This window comes from Agelaius tricolor, unplaced genomic scaffold (assembly GCF_023055355.1).
Source record: "Agelaius tricolor isolate 1412-34295 unplaced genomic scaffold, bAgeTri1.0.p SCAF_8, whole genome shotgun sequence".
NCBI classification, from domain to species: domain Eukaryota; kingdom Metazoa; phylum Chordata; class Aves; order Passeriformes; family Icteridae; genus Agelaius; species Agelaius tricolor.
Genome location: NW_027269268.1, coordinates 20,691,168 through 20,710,478, shown reverse-complemented (window position 1 = coordinate 20,710,478; position 19,311 = coordinate 20,691,168). Strand labels below are relative to the sequence as shown.

Genomic DNA, 19,311 nt, shown 5'->3' with positions numbered 1-19,311 from the left:
TCTTAGGGAGTGGAAAGGACACTGGGGGAGGAGAAGAGTTCAGCAGCACCCCTGCATGGTTGCCGTATTTCTAGAGAAGCTGTCCGAAGCATCAGAAACAGAGGAAGGCACCAAGAATTTATGTTTTGAAGAGACAGAAGATACTTTGCCACTTCTGCATCTAGTCAGTCTGGAAGTTCAACAGAAAATTGATAACAGTAACTCAGAGATCAGTTCTCTTTGCATGATTTTGTGGCAATACTCACTGAAGTACAACCAGTGATCTAGTTACACTGTAACTAAAGATCATGTTATAATTTCAGTCTTCACAATTTCTTCACAGAAAAAATACAGTACTTAGCAGTAAAACTTCCTGACTTAGGTTTCTTCCCTCCCCTGTAAACTACTAATGTTTAATTTGTTTATTTTTGGTGGGATTCCTGCCTCTTTAAACCAGAATATTGTAATGTGTAGCTTCATGACAGGCTGACTTCACCAGTGAAGTTGGCTTGAATAATTTTTGCTTCCTAACCCCGAGTCACTGTCACCAAAATTACCCGAGTTAAAAAAAGCCGTGGAGCTGACTCCACCATCTCCTGTGCTGTTCCCTCAGCCAGATCTCCCCAGCAGGGCTGTCCCCAGCTGCTGAGTGCTGGCTGCAGTGGGGGGTGATGCTCTGAGCTGTGGGGGCACGAGTGAGTTGTTGGGGTCAGTAATTCCATGAGGAGGCTTCCCTGGCAAAGGCAGCCCCCTGTGCAAACACGCTCCCTTGGGCTGTCGCTCCACATTAACATCTGTGCTTAGCTGCAGTGCTGTTGGATGCTATGCACTGATCTTATTACCAAACCAGAACAGGAAGATGATGTGGACAGCAGGGTTTTGCTTCAAAACCATTGTCTGCAATGCAAAGGCAATAACTGAAATGTCAAATAACTGTGGAAATGTTTGTTTTCTTCCCAATAAAGCAGCAATCAAACAGTTAATATGAAATAAATATTCTTGGTTTCTTGCTCAGACTTTAGAAATAATTATTCAAATTACTTATGTAAGAAAATCAGGTTGAGACACCAATAGATAAAGAGTTCTGCTGAAATCAGTAATAGAAATGTTGTTGGTTCTGTGTGTTTAAGTGAAGAAAGAGGCAAGGAACTGCTTGCTATTGGGTGTTATTAACACTTCAACAGAGGGTAGTCATAAATCCAGTTCAGTCAAAGGTCAGATCTTTGCTACCTGAAATTTTCTTATAACTAGATCCATGAGCTGAGACAAAGGGATGTCATCTTTTATCCACTGCTAATCCTAAAGTCAGCTGTGGGCTGTGTTGACCATTGATGACTGTTTAGATAAATCTAGTCTAAAATAAATGTTACCCATATTTAACCTGGTTTAGACTCGGTTGGCTCATAGGTTTAATTAACACCAGCTTAGCAAATGTCTGTGTTTGTATAGATAGTTATTTTAAAGTAATATTTAAACAAACTACTGTCAACTGAGGAACATTCGGCAAAAAATGGAAAGGGGCCGTGTCACGTTTGAGTTTTGTCACATGCAGGTCTGTGTGATGTGTGTTAGGAAATAGCACTTCAGTAACTTCACATGCCAGGAATGAAGACAGAATGTCTAAAAGGACTAGTACAGTTTTTGCTCCTGTAATAGAGAGCCTTACAACAGATCCCAAATGCTGACTCCCTGAGCAAGGAGAGAAGAAGGTTCTTCAGGTTTGTGGCCTGGGGTGCCTACAGGATCTAACACATCATTTAAGGCACAGGTCCCTCTAATGTGGAGTGCTGTGTGCTCCCCATGAGCTGCAGGTGATGACTTGCAAACAAGGTGTGTGTGCGACCAAAATGCAAGTAGTTGCAATGTGCTGAATTTTTATTTCCTGCTCACACTGGCTTGTCTAGATCACTAAATGTTTCTCACAAAATAAAGTGAAAAATCTTCTGAGGTCAACAGCCTGCAGTTATGACTTCCTCAGTAAATTTCAGTCTTTGTTGCTTTGAAGGGCAGATTCTGTTTATATATTTCTATTTAACTATCTAATCTCATAACTTCAGTTAAAAATGAAATTGAACATCCTAAACAAAATAGATGGCAAGCAGAAGTAAAAGTGGGTGATCTAATTTCCTTGACAGCTTCTGCATCCTGTTAATTACTGAGAAAGTCCCCAATGTAAGCATGTTAGTAGTTCCCTGCATTCATGTTTATCAATATTGTTCTTTCTGCAGAGTTTTTAGGGACTCTGTGCATTTCCTGTGACTTTCCTGCATCTTACACTTATTTTCCATGACAAGGGAGTTACATTGTTGCTGTCAAGTAGAAAAGCTGTACTTGGTCATCACACCCTTAATGAAACACTCTTTGTGTTTTGAATTGTGATATATATGCCTCTGTTTAAGGCTTCATGGAGAGGTGGAGATTTTGGGGCCTTTATTGTAGTCACTATATGGCTTAGCTCAGTCTGAGAAGGTCTGAATTTTTCCTAATAAACTTTAGTTTTGTCACATGGAAAAGCTCATCTTCCATTTACTTTCTGGCACTCGTTAGGATTTGCCCTGTGGTTTTGGTAATAAACTGTACTGAAGTTACATGTCCTGATCCTACTGGATCCAAATCCATAAAGCTCCTTGTAACTCCACCCAGGAGTGTGTTTGAATTCTCATCAGAAAATGAGCAATACGTACACTGCCTTTCCTATGACTGCAGAGTGGTTTGAGCTCTGGGGAATGTAGCATTTACTTGTTCTGTATTTGGGCTTTCTGAGTGATGTTTACTCATCACAATGTACATCCCTATCTGCTCACATGGTGAGCACTGTACTTTTTAGTTCAACTCTCAAAATAACTTTTGTTGAAATTGTTAGGTAAAATAACATAGACATAATTACTTTGGTAATAATTTTTCTAATGACTCAAAGTAATGTGCCTTACATTTTTTAAAAAATGTAGTAATTATTTCAGCTGACATCTATTTTCTTGCAAATGCAAGAATCATTTTGTGATATGATCTGTAAGGATTTAGTTACTTATGATGATTGTTATATTTTCACATGCCCACAGGAATAAACTGGAGTCTGTTAAGTTTCAGAGATTGTTTAATAATTTATTGTTCCAATTTTCTGTACTTCAGCCCCTGATGTGTGATAGTAAATGGAGTTATTTCACTTTTCTCTTCAAAAGCAGTACAGAAAATACACTTTCTTCTTATTTTTTACAGCTGGCACTGTATGTGCTGTCATTCCTGGAACCCAGGGACCTTCTGCAGGCAGCCCAGACATGTCGTTACTGGAGAATTCTGGCTGAAGATAATCTTCTCTGGAGAGAGAAATGCAAAGAGGAAGGTAAGGCTGAGCAAAATGATGGATGTTATGGTCAAAGTGTTGCCATCATAAAAAGTGCAGTTCATTTATATAATAAGCTTAAAGTTTTACGAAAGCAATTAGTGTGACTTTAGATTTAGTGCAAGTTATGCTTTAAGCTACATGGTATGTATCTCTGTTGAAAGCAGGGAATAGAAATAATCCATGGAGTGCTGGAGTTTAGGCTTGAATATCTTGTTTATAAAGTATGCTAGTTGCATGTTTTTAGAAGACAATTGGGATTGCTTTTTGAGGATTGTGTTTATTCAAAATGCAACCAAAAGAAATAACAGCTGAGGTGTAAAAATGGTAGGAGTATAGCCTGGCAGTTGTAGCATGGAGGAAAAACTGTTTCAGTGGTTGGTAGAAGGGCTGCTGTAATTTCACATGACTTGTAGGATAATTAAGGCAGAGATGGCACACAGTAGTGGGAGAAGGTGCTAAGAGAGGGACACACAGTCCATTAGCCACATGGATATTATCCTGCTCATGCCAATTCAAGAAGATATGGTGCTCCAACACTGATATGAATGGGCAAAAAAAGGCTCCCATGAAAGTAGCCATGTATTTGTGCACATGGAGAATGCAAGCTCTTATTTTTAAGGATAATTATAGGAAGAAGAAGTCTGTTTGGGCCAGGGGGGAATGGGGGGGTAGAAGACCACATGCATGTAATCCCATAGCAGTCTCATCTTGGACACAGGACCATGTCCAGACTGCCTTGGATTATGGAGACAAGGACTTCTGAGGGGTTAATGCAAAGGCTTCAAAAAACAAAACAATGTCAGTTGTAGCTGGCTATTTGTGAGGGCACCGAATATGCTTTCTTTTGTGCTGGAAAGCAGGTGTCTGACCTCCTAAATCTTCTCTACAGATTCTCCTCTTAAAAATTTCAGTGAAAATGCATGAAAAGGAGAGAGTGATAAAAAAGAAGGTTGAGAGGGGAATGAGCTTACATTTGTGAGATTACAAGTAAGAATAAATGCATCCAGGTAGGAGAGCACAGGCAAGGAGGCCAGTATTGCAGCCTGCTTAGCCTCAGTGAGCTGCTTAGTAACATGAAGGAGCCCTTAATTCAAGATTGCAGAGAGAGACGGAGCTAAAGGCACAAGAGTGAAATCCACATACTGGCAAGACACAAGACTCCTGCCAGTAATGAAATGCAGTGGAGAGAAGAGCTGCATAGAAAAGAGAGCAGGGTGAGAGAATTGTAAAAAAAGCTGTATCTGTAGTAGCAAGGGTAAAACAAAGCTCTGCTGCTTAAGTGTCAAGTCAGAAAGGGCATAGCTATACTTAAATTCCAGCCAAGAGAGGACAATGCCAAAAGCACTCAGCCTTTCAGATCAAGAAAGTAATTAAAAGCTCACTAATACCAGGAGTCACAGTGAACTTAAAAGTAATGAAGATGGGTGACCAGAGTGGAGAACCACAGACAGAAAGGTTGACTTCTCGAACTGTTCCAGAATAAGCATGTAAGTGGTTAAGGACGTTTTTGGACAGTACGCGTTTGTAAAAAGCAATATTCTGCTGCATTGCCTCAGAAAGGGGGATCCAAACCCGAGCTAGGAGGTTGCCAGCAAGGAATGATGAACTAGAGCATTTTCAGTTGTGATTATGGTAATGATTATGCTGAACTGACAAGGACAGAGAGAGTATAAATCTCTGAGGAGCAGGATGGTGTCACTGACACACAAATGTTGGCATGCAGGAGATTGTTACATTTCTGCCATATTTTAATGTCAGGGGTCACGGTAAAGGTTTGGGAGGGAAAGTGTTTTCTGTGGGGTGGCCTCATCTCTTCCCCTCCCCCTCATTTTTTAAAATTCCATTTTAGGGATTGATGAACCATTGCATATCAAGAGGAGGAAAGTAATAAAACCAGGCTTTATACACAGTCCATGGAAAAGCGCCTACATCAGACAGCACAGGATTGATACCAACTGGCGGCGAGGAGAGCTGAAATCGCCCAAGGTGAGGTTCTGAGCTCTGTGCACGGGGCTGTGGACAAAGCAGGAGCAGCTCGTGCCTTGGCTTCTTTCCTTTGGACAAACAAGACTATCCATGCACAAAAAGCAGTGAATTGCTACAGAAAAAAATAATTCGTGTTTTAGCCCACCCTGGATTTAAATTATATTCTGGCCACCATTTTGGAAATGTGTTACGCTTCATACTGCAGAACCATTTCACTGCTCTTCTAAGAATTCCTGTACAATTTTGGGAATTCTTATAAATATGCCAGTCTCTTTGAGACAGGTAATCATGAAAATTGATTTGAAATACTTATATTTAAACATACAGACACATATATTGTACATATATAGGTGTATATGTATGTATTGGTAGAGCTGGGTCATGTTGCAACCTAAAATACTCCACAACTGTTCTGTGATTAATTCATGCTTTATTTTTAAATATATTCTTCTAAATTGAGCAGCACAAGACATAACTTCATTCTGTGTTAAGATGTCTGTGGGGTTTTCTAAATGTTAAAATTATTTTAATGACATTGATATTTATCATTGCAACCTTTCCAAATGAAGACATGAAGCAATTTCAAACCTTTTGTAAATAAAATAGCAACTCTCTAATCAAACCTGATAATGAACAAGCAGCCAGAAATGTCAAAAAAACTCATATTCATGGCTTTTTAAGGTTTTAAGGCAATTTACCTGTTTTCTTAATTAAAAATAACAAAATAAAATAAGAACAAAAGAATTCCCTTGGAAAACCTATGGCTATATCCTGCTGTTTATTTGGCTGTGACTTATGTACATCTCTGGCAACGGTTCTGTATTTCTTGCATTGATATGCCACATCAAGTTATCTTGGAATTATTATTAAAATTACAGCCTCTGGCATTATCCAAATGCCATTTCATTTCAACAAACATCTTAAAAATATTTGTATATCTTAAATAAAAAATTATTCATCCTATGTATTCTACTAAGGATTTTTTTTTGCTGTATTGCAATAAAATATACAGAATTACAGTTTTTCCAAAATCAAGCATTGAAAATCCCACCTCTGTAAAGCAACATTCCAGTCCACATTCCCAGCACATGGAATTGTTGCTTTTGTTTCCATTTAGTTGAGTTGATGGTTTTCCAGTTTTTGACTTTGGTGCTGACTGGCATTTAACAAAATACAATGCTTGGCTGATAAGGGAAAAAAATAGATGTAGTCAACCTTGGCCACTGAAATACAAATACACAGCAAATAATCAGTCCATCCTTTTCATTCAAGATTGAAACAAAAGGTAACAGTAAATGGAAAATCAACTGAAAAATAAAGAGATGGAATAACTGCAGAGGAATAGAGCAGTGTCCAGTTACTAATTCAGCCCACTTTTGTTAGTCCTTTTTCCTGGTACTTTCAGGAGGCTTGCAGTAGCTGTAGTTCCCTGATAAGCAATGCATCATCACTCCATGGAAGGAGGGAAACACCTTCTTTGGTCCCAGCTGGCGGTAAATTAGACTTGACACACGGGATTAAGGGGCCTTATTATTACTGAAGCAACTCTAGCATTTTGTAATTTATGAATCAGAAGAGCACTTTGTTTCTCCTGCTTCTCTAATCTCCTGCATTAAATTGTGACTGTTGCTTTTGTGTTCTTGGTTGCCAGGTGCTCAAGGGCCACGATGACCACGTGATCACGTGCCTGCAGTTCTGCGGGAACCGCATTGTGAGCGGCTCCGACGACAACACGCTCAAAGTGTGGTCAGCAGTGACAGGCAAGGTGAGGTGGCTGCTCTGCTGCATTCCCTGGGAAATGAGCCACAGGCAGGGCATTGGCACAGCAAAAGTGCTGCTGGGCCATCAGACCGCGCTGCAGGGTGGCCTTGGGTGCTCTGGGGGAGGAATTGGAAGATGTGCCAGATAAACATGTGGGTTGCCTTTTCCCACACAGAAACTCCTCCAGTTCAAAAAAGTCACCTTGATGTGAAATTGCAATGCTGCTCATGTTACCACTGGCATATATCCTTGTTCTCTTGGCAATTCTGCTATTCTTGTGGAGTCGATTGTGACATGGATTTTAAAGAATTTGGACAGAAACATTACTTTATCTTCCTTAAAGCTTAACTTAGGCTGCATTTACCCCTCTGGATCTCTTTTCCTCACTTATCTTCTAGCATTCTTTCTATTGTTTTCAAGTTTTTGCAATGGAGTGTTCATTTTACTGGCTCAGATTTCAAATACAGAGTTTGTTTTTCTTTCCAAGCTCCTATATTGCTGAGCCACAAAAAAAAAAAAAATTAACTTGCTTTAGGTTTAAATATTTCCTATTAAATTAGATCCAGCTCAGGCAGGAATTTAATAAGCTTCAATAATTTAATTCTGGCTTAGAGGAGCAAAACAATATGTGCAATCAAAAAGACAGTTCTGAGCATTTCAGTCATGTTAGAACATCACAGCTACTCAGCCCACAGGTTTTTTTTTCCTGAGGTGACTGACCGATCAAGGGTGTAGAAAAGGCCTTGGGGAAACAGTACTTTTTCCTTTTAGACTGGTATTGTGTCCACTTAGCTTGGATTTAATGGTATAGATAACCACAGGACAGCTGCTGAGGATAACGTGTTTAAGATGTAAAAGGTATCCACTTCATAATGTGGAAGCTGAATGTATTCAGCATTTGTCATTGCATGCCCAGAAGTTCCTTGAAGGGATTGCTAATCCTACTGTGGGTAAGAATAAAATTAAGAGCCATAGGCAGCCTCACCCTGCTGCTGTTGGCTTCCCTACAACAAACTGTCTAATGAGGGATCCCATAATGAAATGTATGTCTATTTTAATTGAAAAGGGCAACCTAAACACAAATGAAAAATACTTTCTTTGTACATACCACACTCCCAAAAGCAAAATGTTCCCTTAAATATATCAAATTAAGCACAGTGGCAAGACTTAACAATTACTGTTCAGTAATTTTTTGAAAGTAATTGCAAAACCTAGTGTGGCCATTTACCCTAGACCTTTAAGAGAGCCAGAAATTGTCTCTGAAAGATGGAAGCATGCTGTATCAGCACTCATGCTTACTGATGCTGAAGAATTAATAAAATAAAGAAACCCTAAAGGTTGGTTTGTGCAAATGAACATGACTAAATAATTCCCTTGACAGATGTAAAGCCCAAAATAAGGATTCTGTGTTCTTGCTGCTTTAACAGGATGATTTCTTAAAAAATGAGCACATTGGATGAAATAAGAAAAAAAGACAACTGTAGAAATGAACATCAGCTATGAACTGAAAAAGATGGATTTGATAGCAGTGAATTAAGCCAGGAGCCAGTAATTGCAGAAAACTGGTTAAAAAATTGTTAGAGAACAATAGAAGAAAAAAGCAAATTATTTTCAAGGATAGAAAGAACAGGATATTAACAACAGGAATTACTATACTGTTACTGATGCAGAAAAAAAATTTTGGAAGAAAATTCATGTGATGGAAATACAGCATGCAGTGATAATAGAACATTTCAGCAGAAACTCATGCTTACTACTGAAGTTATGGTTTTTCTTATTAGAGTTGATCCAGATAACCGGTGTTTGATTTTTTTTTTCCCTGAAGTAACTTTTGGCTTAATATTAGTGCATTAAAGGTATGATCTCAAGGAGAAGATGCAGGACAGAATAGTTAGGAGGCCAAAATGCATCAATGTTTAAATGGAGTAAACTGAAAGACTGGGTATTTAGGATACACTATCTCAGATAAAAAATACTGGACCGCGTCAAGAGGAGTCAACTAACAGTTAAAGGAAGGCCACGGCAATTAATGCCACTTAGCATTAGATTACAGAAAAAGAGATCCTCAAACTGCCTTGACCTTTTTTCTCGTGCAGTTACAGGTTTGACTGATAAAAATAATAGTGCAGAAGTAGATGGCTGTGTGCACTGAAAGACTCTATCCCCATGACAGAACTGAAGAAAATAGAATAATGCAAAAATCAACATGGCACATATTTAAATGGGTTAGAAAATGGGTAATTATAGAGATCATGTTGTTAAAGTAAATGCAGAATCTTCATGGAGTATCTTTCTAGAGGAGTCTTGCAAGGATGTTTCCTTGTCTGTACTAATTAGCATTTATTGCTGCCTGGTGGGAAAGCATATATAGTCATTACTTGTAGGGAAAACAGCCTGGGAGACAGAGACGAGCCATTGTTCCGGGCCGACAGGGGTTTTATAGAGGAAGGTGTGAGCAAACACTGTCTGTACATGGTGAGAAATCATGTCATCCATTTGGGATCAGAGAAGGGAGGCTCTGCTTATGTAGTGTGGGATTCTCTCCTGGGCAACAGGAAAGTCTGAAAAAGGTCTGAAATATGAGTTTGCAAGGAGGGATGCTGTAGCTGTGGTTTACAGAGAGCAGTGTTTCTTGGATAAACAGACAGGAAAATACAGCAAAAATAAATGGTTTATAGATTGGTGGTTAAACTACGAAGTGTGTGCTCTCTCCACTTCTAACACACTTCAAAAAGCTATTGGAAATCCTGCAGTGACTCAGAAAAATGCCAGGAATATGACTCAGGGCTGCAAAACATGTCCTTGTATTGAGAAATGTGGAAAGACGGCTTAGTTTGTCAAGGGAAAGATTACAAGAAAAATTCCATATAGTTGAAGTACCAACAGTTGAGAGAGAAATTTGATGACTATTTTTTAAAAAGGGGAATTTTTTTGTTAGATCAGAATGAAGTTTCCAGGGGTCTTCCGGTTCTTGCTATGAGAGCCGACTCTTACCTCCAAGATTGCTTTTTCTTAAAGTATCCGTTCCCCTGTGTCAAAAGGGTAACTAAGGAAAATGTTTCTTTTCAGTGTTTGAGAACACTGGTTGGGCACACAGGAGGAGTGTGGTCATCACAGATGAGGGACAATATCATCATCAGTGGCTCCACAGACAGAACGTTGAAAGTCTGGAACGCTGAGACCGGGGAGTGCATCCACACCCTGTATGGGCACACCTCCACCGTGCGCTGCATGCATCTCCACGAGAAAAGGTGAGTGAGTCTTGCTGCAGAGCTCCAGCCACAGCCTGGCCCAGCATTTGTACACTCCTGCTCACAGAAAGTGCTCCTGAAACCTGGGGACCTCATCCAGCACCCAGTGAAACACAAACCAAGCAAAACATACATCAACACAAGGGAGGAGATGATTAATAGGAGCAGAAGCATGAGAATACTAAATGAAGAACTGGAAATTGAATCATGTACTTCAAAAAGTCACAGTCTGCATTATTTCAAAGCTAATTCTTTGTTACACCATGATCCAGTCTCCCCCACAGAATAATTTCTTCTTTTGTCAATGCTACAAACTTTTACTCATTTTACCAAATAACTTTCTAAGTATTTCACTGCAGTATTTTATTTAAATTTTAACTGATTATAACATAATTTTTGCAATAATCATGTCTTGATTCAACAAACATTAGCTGAGCTCTGTTATTTGGCTGTGGTATGGAGTTGTTGACAGATTGTTGGTTGCATTTCTTATTTTTTGAAGACTGATGAGGTTTTTCTATATAAATTCCATTAATGTTCATTCCATCTCATTTCTGCTATTGCCTAAAAAACCTTATAGAAGTATAAACTGAAAAAAAAAAAGTCAAGCAGAATAGCTGTTACTTTGCTAAAAGTGAAATTTCTGAAGATCTTTTTTTATTTGTTATAATTAGTCAACTCAGTTATTAAAACAGGATGCCGGTAGCACTGGCTGGAGCTCACCGTGTTCATAAGCTTTCATAGGTAGATACAAAAGCCCACAGAATTTCTCATGGCATTGTTTTGCTGTTCAGGAATGAAGTGCCTTTGTAAATGCTGATTGCTAATTATATCAAATAGACAGATCCTGAGGAGGTGAGTAGAGGAAGGAAGAAGGGCACTCCAGTCATTTAAGACCCCATTAAAATGTCACACCAAGCCAGAACTTTGGTGGCTGGTGCATCACCTCTATCTAATGTCCCAAATTAAAACTCAGAACCCATGTGTAGCCAAGTTTGATTGCTGTAGTGCTTCCATGTGCAGTGCTGAGTACAGGAGGGGCTCTCGTTGCTGCAGGGTGGTCAGTGGCTCTCGAGACGCGACGCTGCGAGTGTGGGACATAGAGACGGGCCAGTGCTTGCATGTCCTGATGGGCCACGTCGCCGCTGTTCGGTGCGTTCAGTATGATGGCAGAAGGGTTGTAAGTGGTGCATATGATTTTATGGTCAAAGTGTGGGATCCAGAGACAGAGACCTGTCTGCACACACTGCAAGGGCATACTAACAGAGTCTACTCGTTACAGGTATGTGCTTTTTATCTGCTGCTTTAGTTTCCTTAAGTAATGTTTAAAGTCAGTTTATTTCATCTTGTGTATTAAGTTGTGGGTACCTAGTACAGAATTATACAGACCACAAGCATACAGAGGCATCTATAATAAACCCCTCTTTCATTTTGTTACACTAGTTATATGTTGTCTTAATTTAGAAATGGAATTTTTTTTTTAGAGTAGCATTTTTTAAAGGATTCAGTATAATAAAGCCCAAGTCTCTATACCAGCAAGTTAGGTTGTTGTGGACGGATGGGTTGTTTGGTTGAGATTTTTTTTTTTTTTTAAGTCTTGCATGTATTTTGGAGTTATGTTTTTGCTTTTCTCAAGAAATTCCAAACTTACTGTTTAAATAAATCAGAGGATATAGCCATTGACAGTCTGCCAAAAACCCTATTGGATTAATGTTCTGATTTATGAAGTTCTATTTATCCTCATTTTCTCGTCCCATCTTCCAATTCTAAACTATAATTCAGAGTAAGGCTGGACCTAAAATTTTAATGAACCTATGTAAATCTCTAGCTTTCTACTTCCTCTTCTCTAAGTACAGGCCAGATATACAAGTGTGAGACTGTTTCAACAGCAGCATGTTAATGGAGGTGCGAGTTATTATGGTGCTGCTTTGTGGCATCTCTCTAGTGCCCACCAATTACCCACAAAGCTGGCAAAGATACACACAGACCTCATGTCTTGGTCTTCTTACCTTTTCTAACCCAAAACATCATCTTGTTCATTCATAGAGTCAAAGCATCACTTCCAGGCATTGAAAGGCAAAAGAAATTAATTTCATGCTTGTGCCTGTTCACACCACAGTCTGGCAGGACTTGAAAAAGAAATCAACAAAGACAGTTCAAAATTGGGAAATGGCATTCAGCATGTAACTGCTCTGGTTTGTGACTCAGAAAGTGAAGTTCAGTGCTAGAGACATTTTTCATTAAGTATTTCATATCTCCCCATAATATATTAAATATGAACAAAGTTCCTAATTGGTTTCCTTTCCCAAAAATATGTAGCAAAATCTATCAAAAACTCCAGCCCTTCTCTTCATATGCTGAGGAGTGCTCTCTAGACAAGCAGAAAGCAAAATGCTCTACTACCTACCTACCTACCTACCTACCTACCTACCTCCCTACCTCCCTCTCAAAAATATTCTGAGGATTTATTTTGTGTGGGGCAGTTTGGGAACAGATGTTTTTCTGCCTTATCTTCACCACTGGCTCTTGTTTTGGCTTACAAATATTTATGTCTTGCTCTGGTGCTGTAGTAATAATGGCTCAAATGACTGGGTTGTGTTGCACATCAATATGTTCTGAAACAAGGGAGAAGGGGGTCGGGGAGGGCAAGCTGGAGGCTACAGGTGCTTACAGGTTTGGAACAGAAAGATTCTTTAAAATTGCCTAATGGGTCTTGTCTTTCAGCCTGAAGTAGCCCCAAAAAGCAAAACTCCCATAAATAGAATAATCAGATGGAATATGCCAATCCTTCATGGAAGGTTCTATTATATCTCCATATTTTCCCATGTGTAGACCTAGTATTTTCCAGAGATCCTTATGCAGCAGTAGAAGATCACTAACCATGCTGAGTTTTCTTACTCTTTCTTACGTGCCTTTGCAGTAACCCACAGATTCTCAAGGTTCATGGATAACTCACTGATCCAAACCATTGTTTCTTTCACTGCAGCACCATCAATTCCTCTGCTTGCCCAGCCTTAAACCTTTCTTTCTGAATACCTTATGAACAGAGAATACAATTACTTTGCAGGAAAGGGGGGAAAGAATTCAAAATTTGTTACATCAATCAGGTTTAATTCTTCTTAGAATAAAAAAATATATTCTAGTGTTCCCAACTCTGTTGGGCTATCTGGCAATCCTTGTCTTTTTATCTGAAGTCAGATTATTTTCCATCCTCTTTTGAAAGCAGGGGACCCAAAAGAGGATCCAGTCAAAGTCTTATCAATGCTTGCTAGAAGTGAAAGGACATTTTTTATGCCTTCCATTCAGATACCAGAGGGTCTTTTTTAGTGTATTTTCACCAGGAATGCAGTGCATACAGCAGATAAGCAGTCTGTGTGCCAGTCACTCTCCATTTTTTTGAACGTAGGTGCCATGCCCAACCATGTCTGACTGCAGAGATCTAAGATACTCATTTTCTGCAGGTCTTATAAGAAGCAGCAGCCCCAAATAGTTGAGTTCCCTTAACTGGGTTTGTTCCTTGCCTTATCAGGTACCAGTCAGTCCACATGGACAAATAGGGTCAGATTGCCTTAAATATAACCAAGATTCCTGTCCAGCCTCCCTTCTCCCAGGCTGTAGCTGTACCTTCATTCATTCCCTGCCAAGTTCAAATCTTCACACTTTTCACTTGACTTCTGCAGTCTTTGCCTTTGGTCAGTTCTACTGTTTCAAATGTCACTCAAATCCTAATGAAAATAGTAAATGCCAGACCTCTCTGAAACTCTTTCTGGTATCTCTGATAGTACTGTGAACAAAGTAATAGTATCCCTGCCTCAATTTTGTCTCTCTCTTTGTGAAAATACAACCAAGACATTTGCTGTTTCACATGGCTTTTTACTCCGTCATGGAAAAAAATCATATTGGTTAAGGCAGTTTTCCCACAAATCTGTGTTTGCTGCTACTTACCACATTACAAAGGGCTAAAAAGTTCCTTGTGGAAATTGAAGTTAGGCTGATTGATCCATAATTCCCCTATCCCATCATTGTCAAAAAAGGAAGGAATTGTATTTGCCATCTGAAACTTGTCTATCTTCCATGGATTCTCAAAGATAGCAGCAGATGTCTCTGAGACTGTCTTAAAACAACTTGCCTTATGTGATTTTGTTCCCTCATTCTAGCAAAAGCTTGTACTCATTCGTCATTGGCATTAGGACTGTGAGCCTACGCTCACATGGCTGAGGACTGAGACAAAAAGAATTTAAATAGCTGGCCTCAATCAGTGTTTCCTTCCCACTGAGGATAAATGAGGGGTTTTTTGGCCTTCCTCTTGGTGTGGTTTTGTTTTGTTTTGTTATGTTTTTGGTTGGGACTTTTTTACACAATAGTGAAATGGCTCTTGCTAGTTTTATCTTGTGTTGTGCCCTGCCTTTCTGGTTTTGTCCCAGTGTGCTCTTTTATACACATCTATTGATCTAGTTTCTACTTTTTGTACAATTCCTTGTGGTTCAGCCAAGTGGGTCTCAGTAATTTACAATCCTTCCTATCTTTCTTTTACACAAGATAGTTTGTGTCTTAAAGAAACTGCCAACTGTCCTGAACTCTTCTTCCCCTCAGAGAATAGATACATAAAATCCTCATGGGAAGGAAGTCTAGAGTTTTTAAAGTATTTCTTCTTGAAGCCCACTGATTTTATTCTATGGCTTTTTCCTTTTTTTGAGAATTCTGGACTCTTATGTCATTGTCACTATAGCTCAAGCTATTTTCCATCTTTCTGTTCTACATGGTCAGTCCTCTTGGTCAAAAGAATCTCATCTCTTAGCCTGTATGCTTTGCCTACAATGACTGGAAAGTTACACTTCCTTACTGTACACAATTAGGGTTACAAAAAGCAAAATTCCACATTTTCCAATTACATTTATGTTGTGACTTTTGTGTAGATGATTTTGGAATAACGTTGTTGTTGTTCTCCTGCTTAAACTCACTCGGACTTGTAAAAAGCAGGGTTAGCTTTTTAACATCTCCTTTAGGAAAAGTACTTTCTCTTACTGTTGCACACTGCAGGGTAGTCAGGATCTGCTGTGTTTAAAGGAGATGTATTGCATTTCAAAGACCAGTGGCTCAGAGGCTCTTTTCAAACCATGTCCCTCAAGAGCCCACATGTCTTGAACAGAAAATTGCACTGACCATGAAGCACCTGCTGTGGTATCAAACATGGCCATCTCTACTGAGTTCTTACTTTGTACTGCAGTTTCTGAATATATATAGTATCTAACCTTGCATTTAGTGAATTAAATGCTTAATAGCCTTCTTTGTAAGGTCCTAATGTAATTGTTTGTAATAGATTGACCTTTCTTGTAGTTTGATGGTATCCATGTGGTGAGTGGATCTCTTGACACTTCCATCCGAGTTTGGGATGTGGAGACAGGCAACTGCATTCACACTCTGACAGGCCACCAGTCACTCACAAGTGGAATGGAACTCAAGGACAATATACTTGTGTCTGGGAATGCTGATTCTACAGTCAAAATCTGGGACATTAAAACAGGACAATGTTTACAGACATTGCAAGGTAAGTTTAAACTACCTTCATGTCAATCAAGCAGCCTACAGTGATCTGTACTGCAAATTTTACATTAAAAAACTTTAAAATAATTATGTACAAAGAAACAAGCACTGACCACTTAAAACTTAAATATTTTTCTGATGACAGCTGTATGATCTTTTTCTGAACTAGAAGAACAAAATGTATTTAATCTAATCTATTCAAATCACTTGCCTATTATGAAAGGCAGATGGTCTGGACTGATAGCAATTTGCTATGGGTATATTAGCCTAATAAGCCACAGAAATACGTAGGAAATTACATCTCAAAATAGACAGTCTATGTATTTATTTAGGGGTCACTTGAATGTTTCAAAGCCTACAGTTTAATTGGATCACGAGGCAAAGTACAGTCTGTTGCAATAAATCAAGAGATGCAAGTCGAAGATGTTTTCTTTATTTCAGTAAAAAGAAAGATTTTTTTTCTCCATGTTGACAGTTACCACTTAGGCATCATGCACACAAACACAGGCTTTTGTTTCTCCCCACAAAAAAGGTCTTATATCATTTTCATATATCATATGCAGCAGTGCTGGCTGGAGCAGAAAATTAAATTTCCCTGCAAAGCAAACTCTGCTGCTTTAACATATATATTTATATGTCAGCATATAACTGTCAGTATTTACTGATGGAGTAATCTCATAATAACATGTAAAAGGATCTTGGAGACAAACTCTTACAGCAGTCACCTCATTGAGGATGGTTAAGTTCATGTTCATGGATGTCCAGTTTGCCCAGCTGCCAACATACAGCACAACAAGATCACTGAAACAAAGAAGAAGATACTGGGAAATTTTTTTATATCTGCTTTCACTTTTTGAAAGCATGGCAAGGCTTCTGCACCTTTTAATATACAAACCCAGGAGTTAAAGCAGATAGTTCTCTAATAGTTCTAATAGGTGGAAAGAGCTGGATGCAAATAGCGAGGTGTTTATTCCAGATGCAGCACTGCCTGACTTTGCTTTCTAACTAATTACAAACAGAGATGTTTTTATTTACTCTTATAGGTCCCAACAAGCATCAGAGTGCTGTGACCTGTTTACAGTTCAACAAGAACTTTGTAATTACCAGCTCAGATGATGGGACTGTAAAACTTTGGGACTTGAAAACGGGTGAATTTATCCGAAATCTAGTCACATTGGAGAGCGGGGGAAGCGGAGGCGTCGTGTGGCGAATCAGAGCTTCCAACACAAAGCTGGTGTGTGCAGTCGGGAGCCGCAATGGGACTGAGGAAACAAAGCTGCTGGTGTTGGACTTTGACGTCGATATGAAGTGAAGGGCAGAAAGATGAATTTGTCCAAACGTGTAGACGATGTTCTCCTTTCCCTCCCCCCTGAAAAAAAAAGAAAAAAGAAAAAAAAGAAAAAGGAAAAAAATCCCTTGTCCTTGGTGGTGCAGGATGTTGCCTTGGGGCAACAGATCCTAAAGACCTACAGACTACGAAGGAGAAGACAAAGATGACAAACTATAACTGACAAGAGAGGCTTTTGCTGTCTCGTCACATAAAAAGGCTACACTTTTGACCGGGGCAGCTTTGCAAAAATCCAACTTTAGAAATGAAACCAGGTGCAATTAATTTCTTTACTTTCCTCCAAATGCTCCCTGAGCAATTTGGAGTGGAAAAAAAAAAAAAAAGTTACAGTTCTTGTTAACAGGTTATTTTACCACAAAGATCTTGAAACGAGCTGCACAGGCGAGCCTGCTCGTGCACCCTGGGTCACCGTGGGTCCCAGCAGCCCCTCCGAGCAACGCGCTGTCCCCAGCCCCGCTCCGAGCAGGGGGTTGGACCGGACTCCCTCCAAGGTCCCTTCCAACCTCCACGAGCAGTCACTGGTTGACTTTCAAAAACTAGAGAGCATCTGCAATGAGAAAAAACAAACAAAAACAAAGAGTCCATTCCTGGTGTGGAAAAGCTAAAATATTACTGTGAATTGTTTTGTACAGTTTTATCAGAGCTTTTTCTTTTTTTTCTTTATTCCTCTTTTTTTTTTTTTTTTTTGCCAACCATTGCCAATGTCAATCACAGTATTAGCCTCTGTTTAATCTATTTACTGTTGCTTCCATCTACACTCTTCAATGCATAAGTTGCTCTGAGGTGGCAAGTTGTCCTGGATTTTGAGAGTCCTCTGATGGATTTAATTCGCAATGCTGGTGCTAGAAGTAGGTCTTCAATTACGGGATTGTTGTCCCACCCCTGTACTGTATTCCCAGTGGCCAAACTTATTTATGCTGCTAAATGAAAGAAAGAAAAGCAAATTATTTTTTTTTATTTTTTTTTCTGCTGTGACGTTTTAGTCCCAGACTGAATTCCAAATTTGCTCTAGTTTGGTTACAGAAAAAGACTTTTTGCCACTGAAACTTGAGCCAACTGTGCCTCTAAGAGGCTGAGAGTGGAAGAGTTTCAGACAATTAAGAGTGAAGTTTGCCTGCAAATAAAGAATTGAGTGTGTGTGCAAAGCTTATTTTCTTTTTTCTGGGCAAAAATTAAAACACATTCCTTGGAACAAAGCTATTGCAGCCTGTTCTGTGGGGAAATTTTTCTTTGTGAGGGCTGTGGTGAATGGAATGAACATACATTAAAAAAAAAACTGACAAAATTTTTTAAAAATATTATAAAATACAAAAATTAAAATAAAGTTGCTGGTCAGTCTTAGTGTTTTACAGTATTTGAGAAAAAACAACTGTTACAGTTATTGCTGGGAGGAACTGACAGAGCAAAAACTTAAGTTTTTGTAAAGATGTCACATGCAAACAAAATGAGAAAAGAAAGAGTCAAATGGTTTGCCTCATTCTCCAAGAGCCACAACTCAAGCTGAACTGTGAAAGTGGTTTAACACTGTATCCTAGGCGATCTTTTTTCCTCCTTTTTTTTTTGTTTTTGTTTTATTTATAGTCTGATTTAAAACAATCAGATTCCAGTTGGTTAATTTTAGTTATGTAACAACCTGACATGATGGAGGAAAACAACCTTTAAAGGGATTGTGTCTATGGTTTGATTCACTTAGAAATTTTATTTTCTTATAACTTAAGTGCAATAAAATGTGTTTTTTCATGTTAGTATGTCTTTTTTTTTACTTTTTTTTTGTTTTCTAGTTGTTAATTTATTATTATGTATCATGTGAGGGGTAAAGCAGGTCGAGTTGCTCATCTTACGGGTAGATGCTAAAATATGTCTTGGGACTTTTTCTATAACCCTTCCACAAACAGGTGTGTGAGTGTCCTCTCCTTCAGTTGCCATGTAGGATTTGTCACATGGGTCTGGACAAACATGGGGGAAAAACATTTGCTCCTTCTCACAAGGAACGTGTCAGGACCTTGCTCTGGGGGGGAGGCAGCTATAAAAAGCTGCCAAAGTACGTAAAACTTCTTCCGATAGCATCTTGTTACTGCATCTTAAATTGAAACCTGATG

The 19,311-nt window shown here is 39.0% G+C and overlaps 1 protein-coding gene across 2 annotated transcripts in view; it reads left to right on the top strand.

Moving 5' to 3' along the window:
• Positions 1-18,957, top strand: part of FBXW7 (F-box and WD repeat domain containing 7) — a 176,750-nt gene extending 157,793 nt beyond the window's left edge. For both annotated transcript variants that reach the window (XM_071431878.1, XM_071431879.1), the window contains 7 exons: positions 3,196-3,319; positions 5,172-5,308; positions 6,960-7,073; positions 10,139-10,320; positions 11,377-11,602; positions 15,658-15,868; positions 16,908-18,957. In XM_071431878.1, the coding sequence (XP_071287979.1) occupies positions 3,196-3,319; positions 5,172-5,308; positions 6,960-7,073; positions 10,139-10,320; positions 11,377-11,602; positions 15,658-15,868; positions 16,908-17,176 (1,263 nt within the window). In that variant the 3' untranslated portion in view covers positions 17,177-18,957. The remainder of the gene's footprint in view (positions 1-3,195; positions 3,320-5,171; positions 5,309-6,959; positions 7,074-10,138; positions 10,321-11,376; positions 11,603-15,657; positions 15,869-16,907) is intronic.
• The last annotated feature ends 354 nt before the right edge of the window (positions 18,958-19,311 follow it).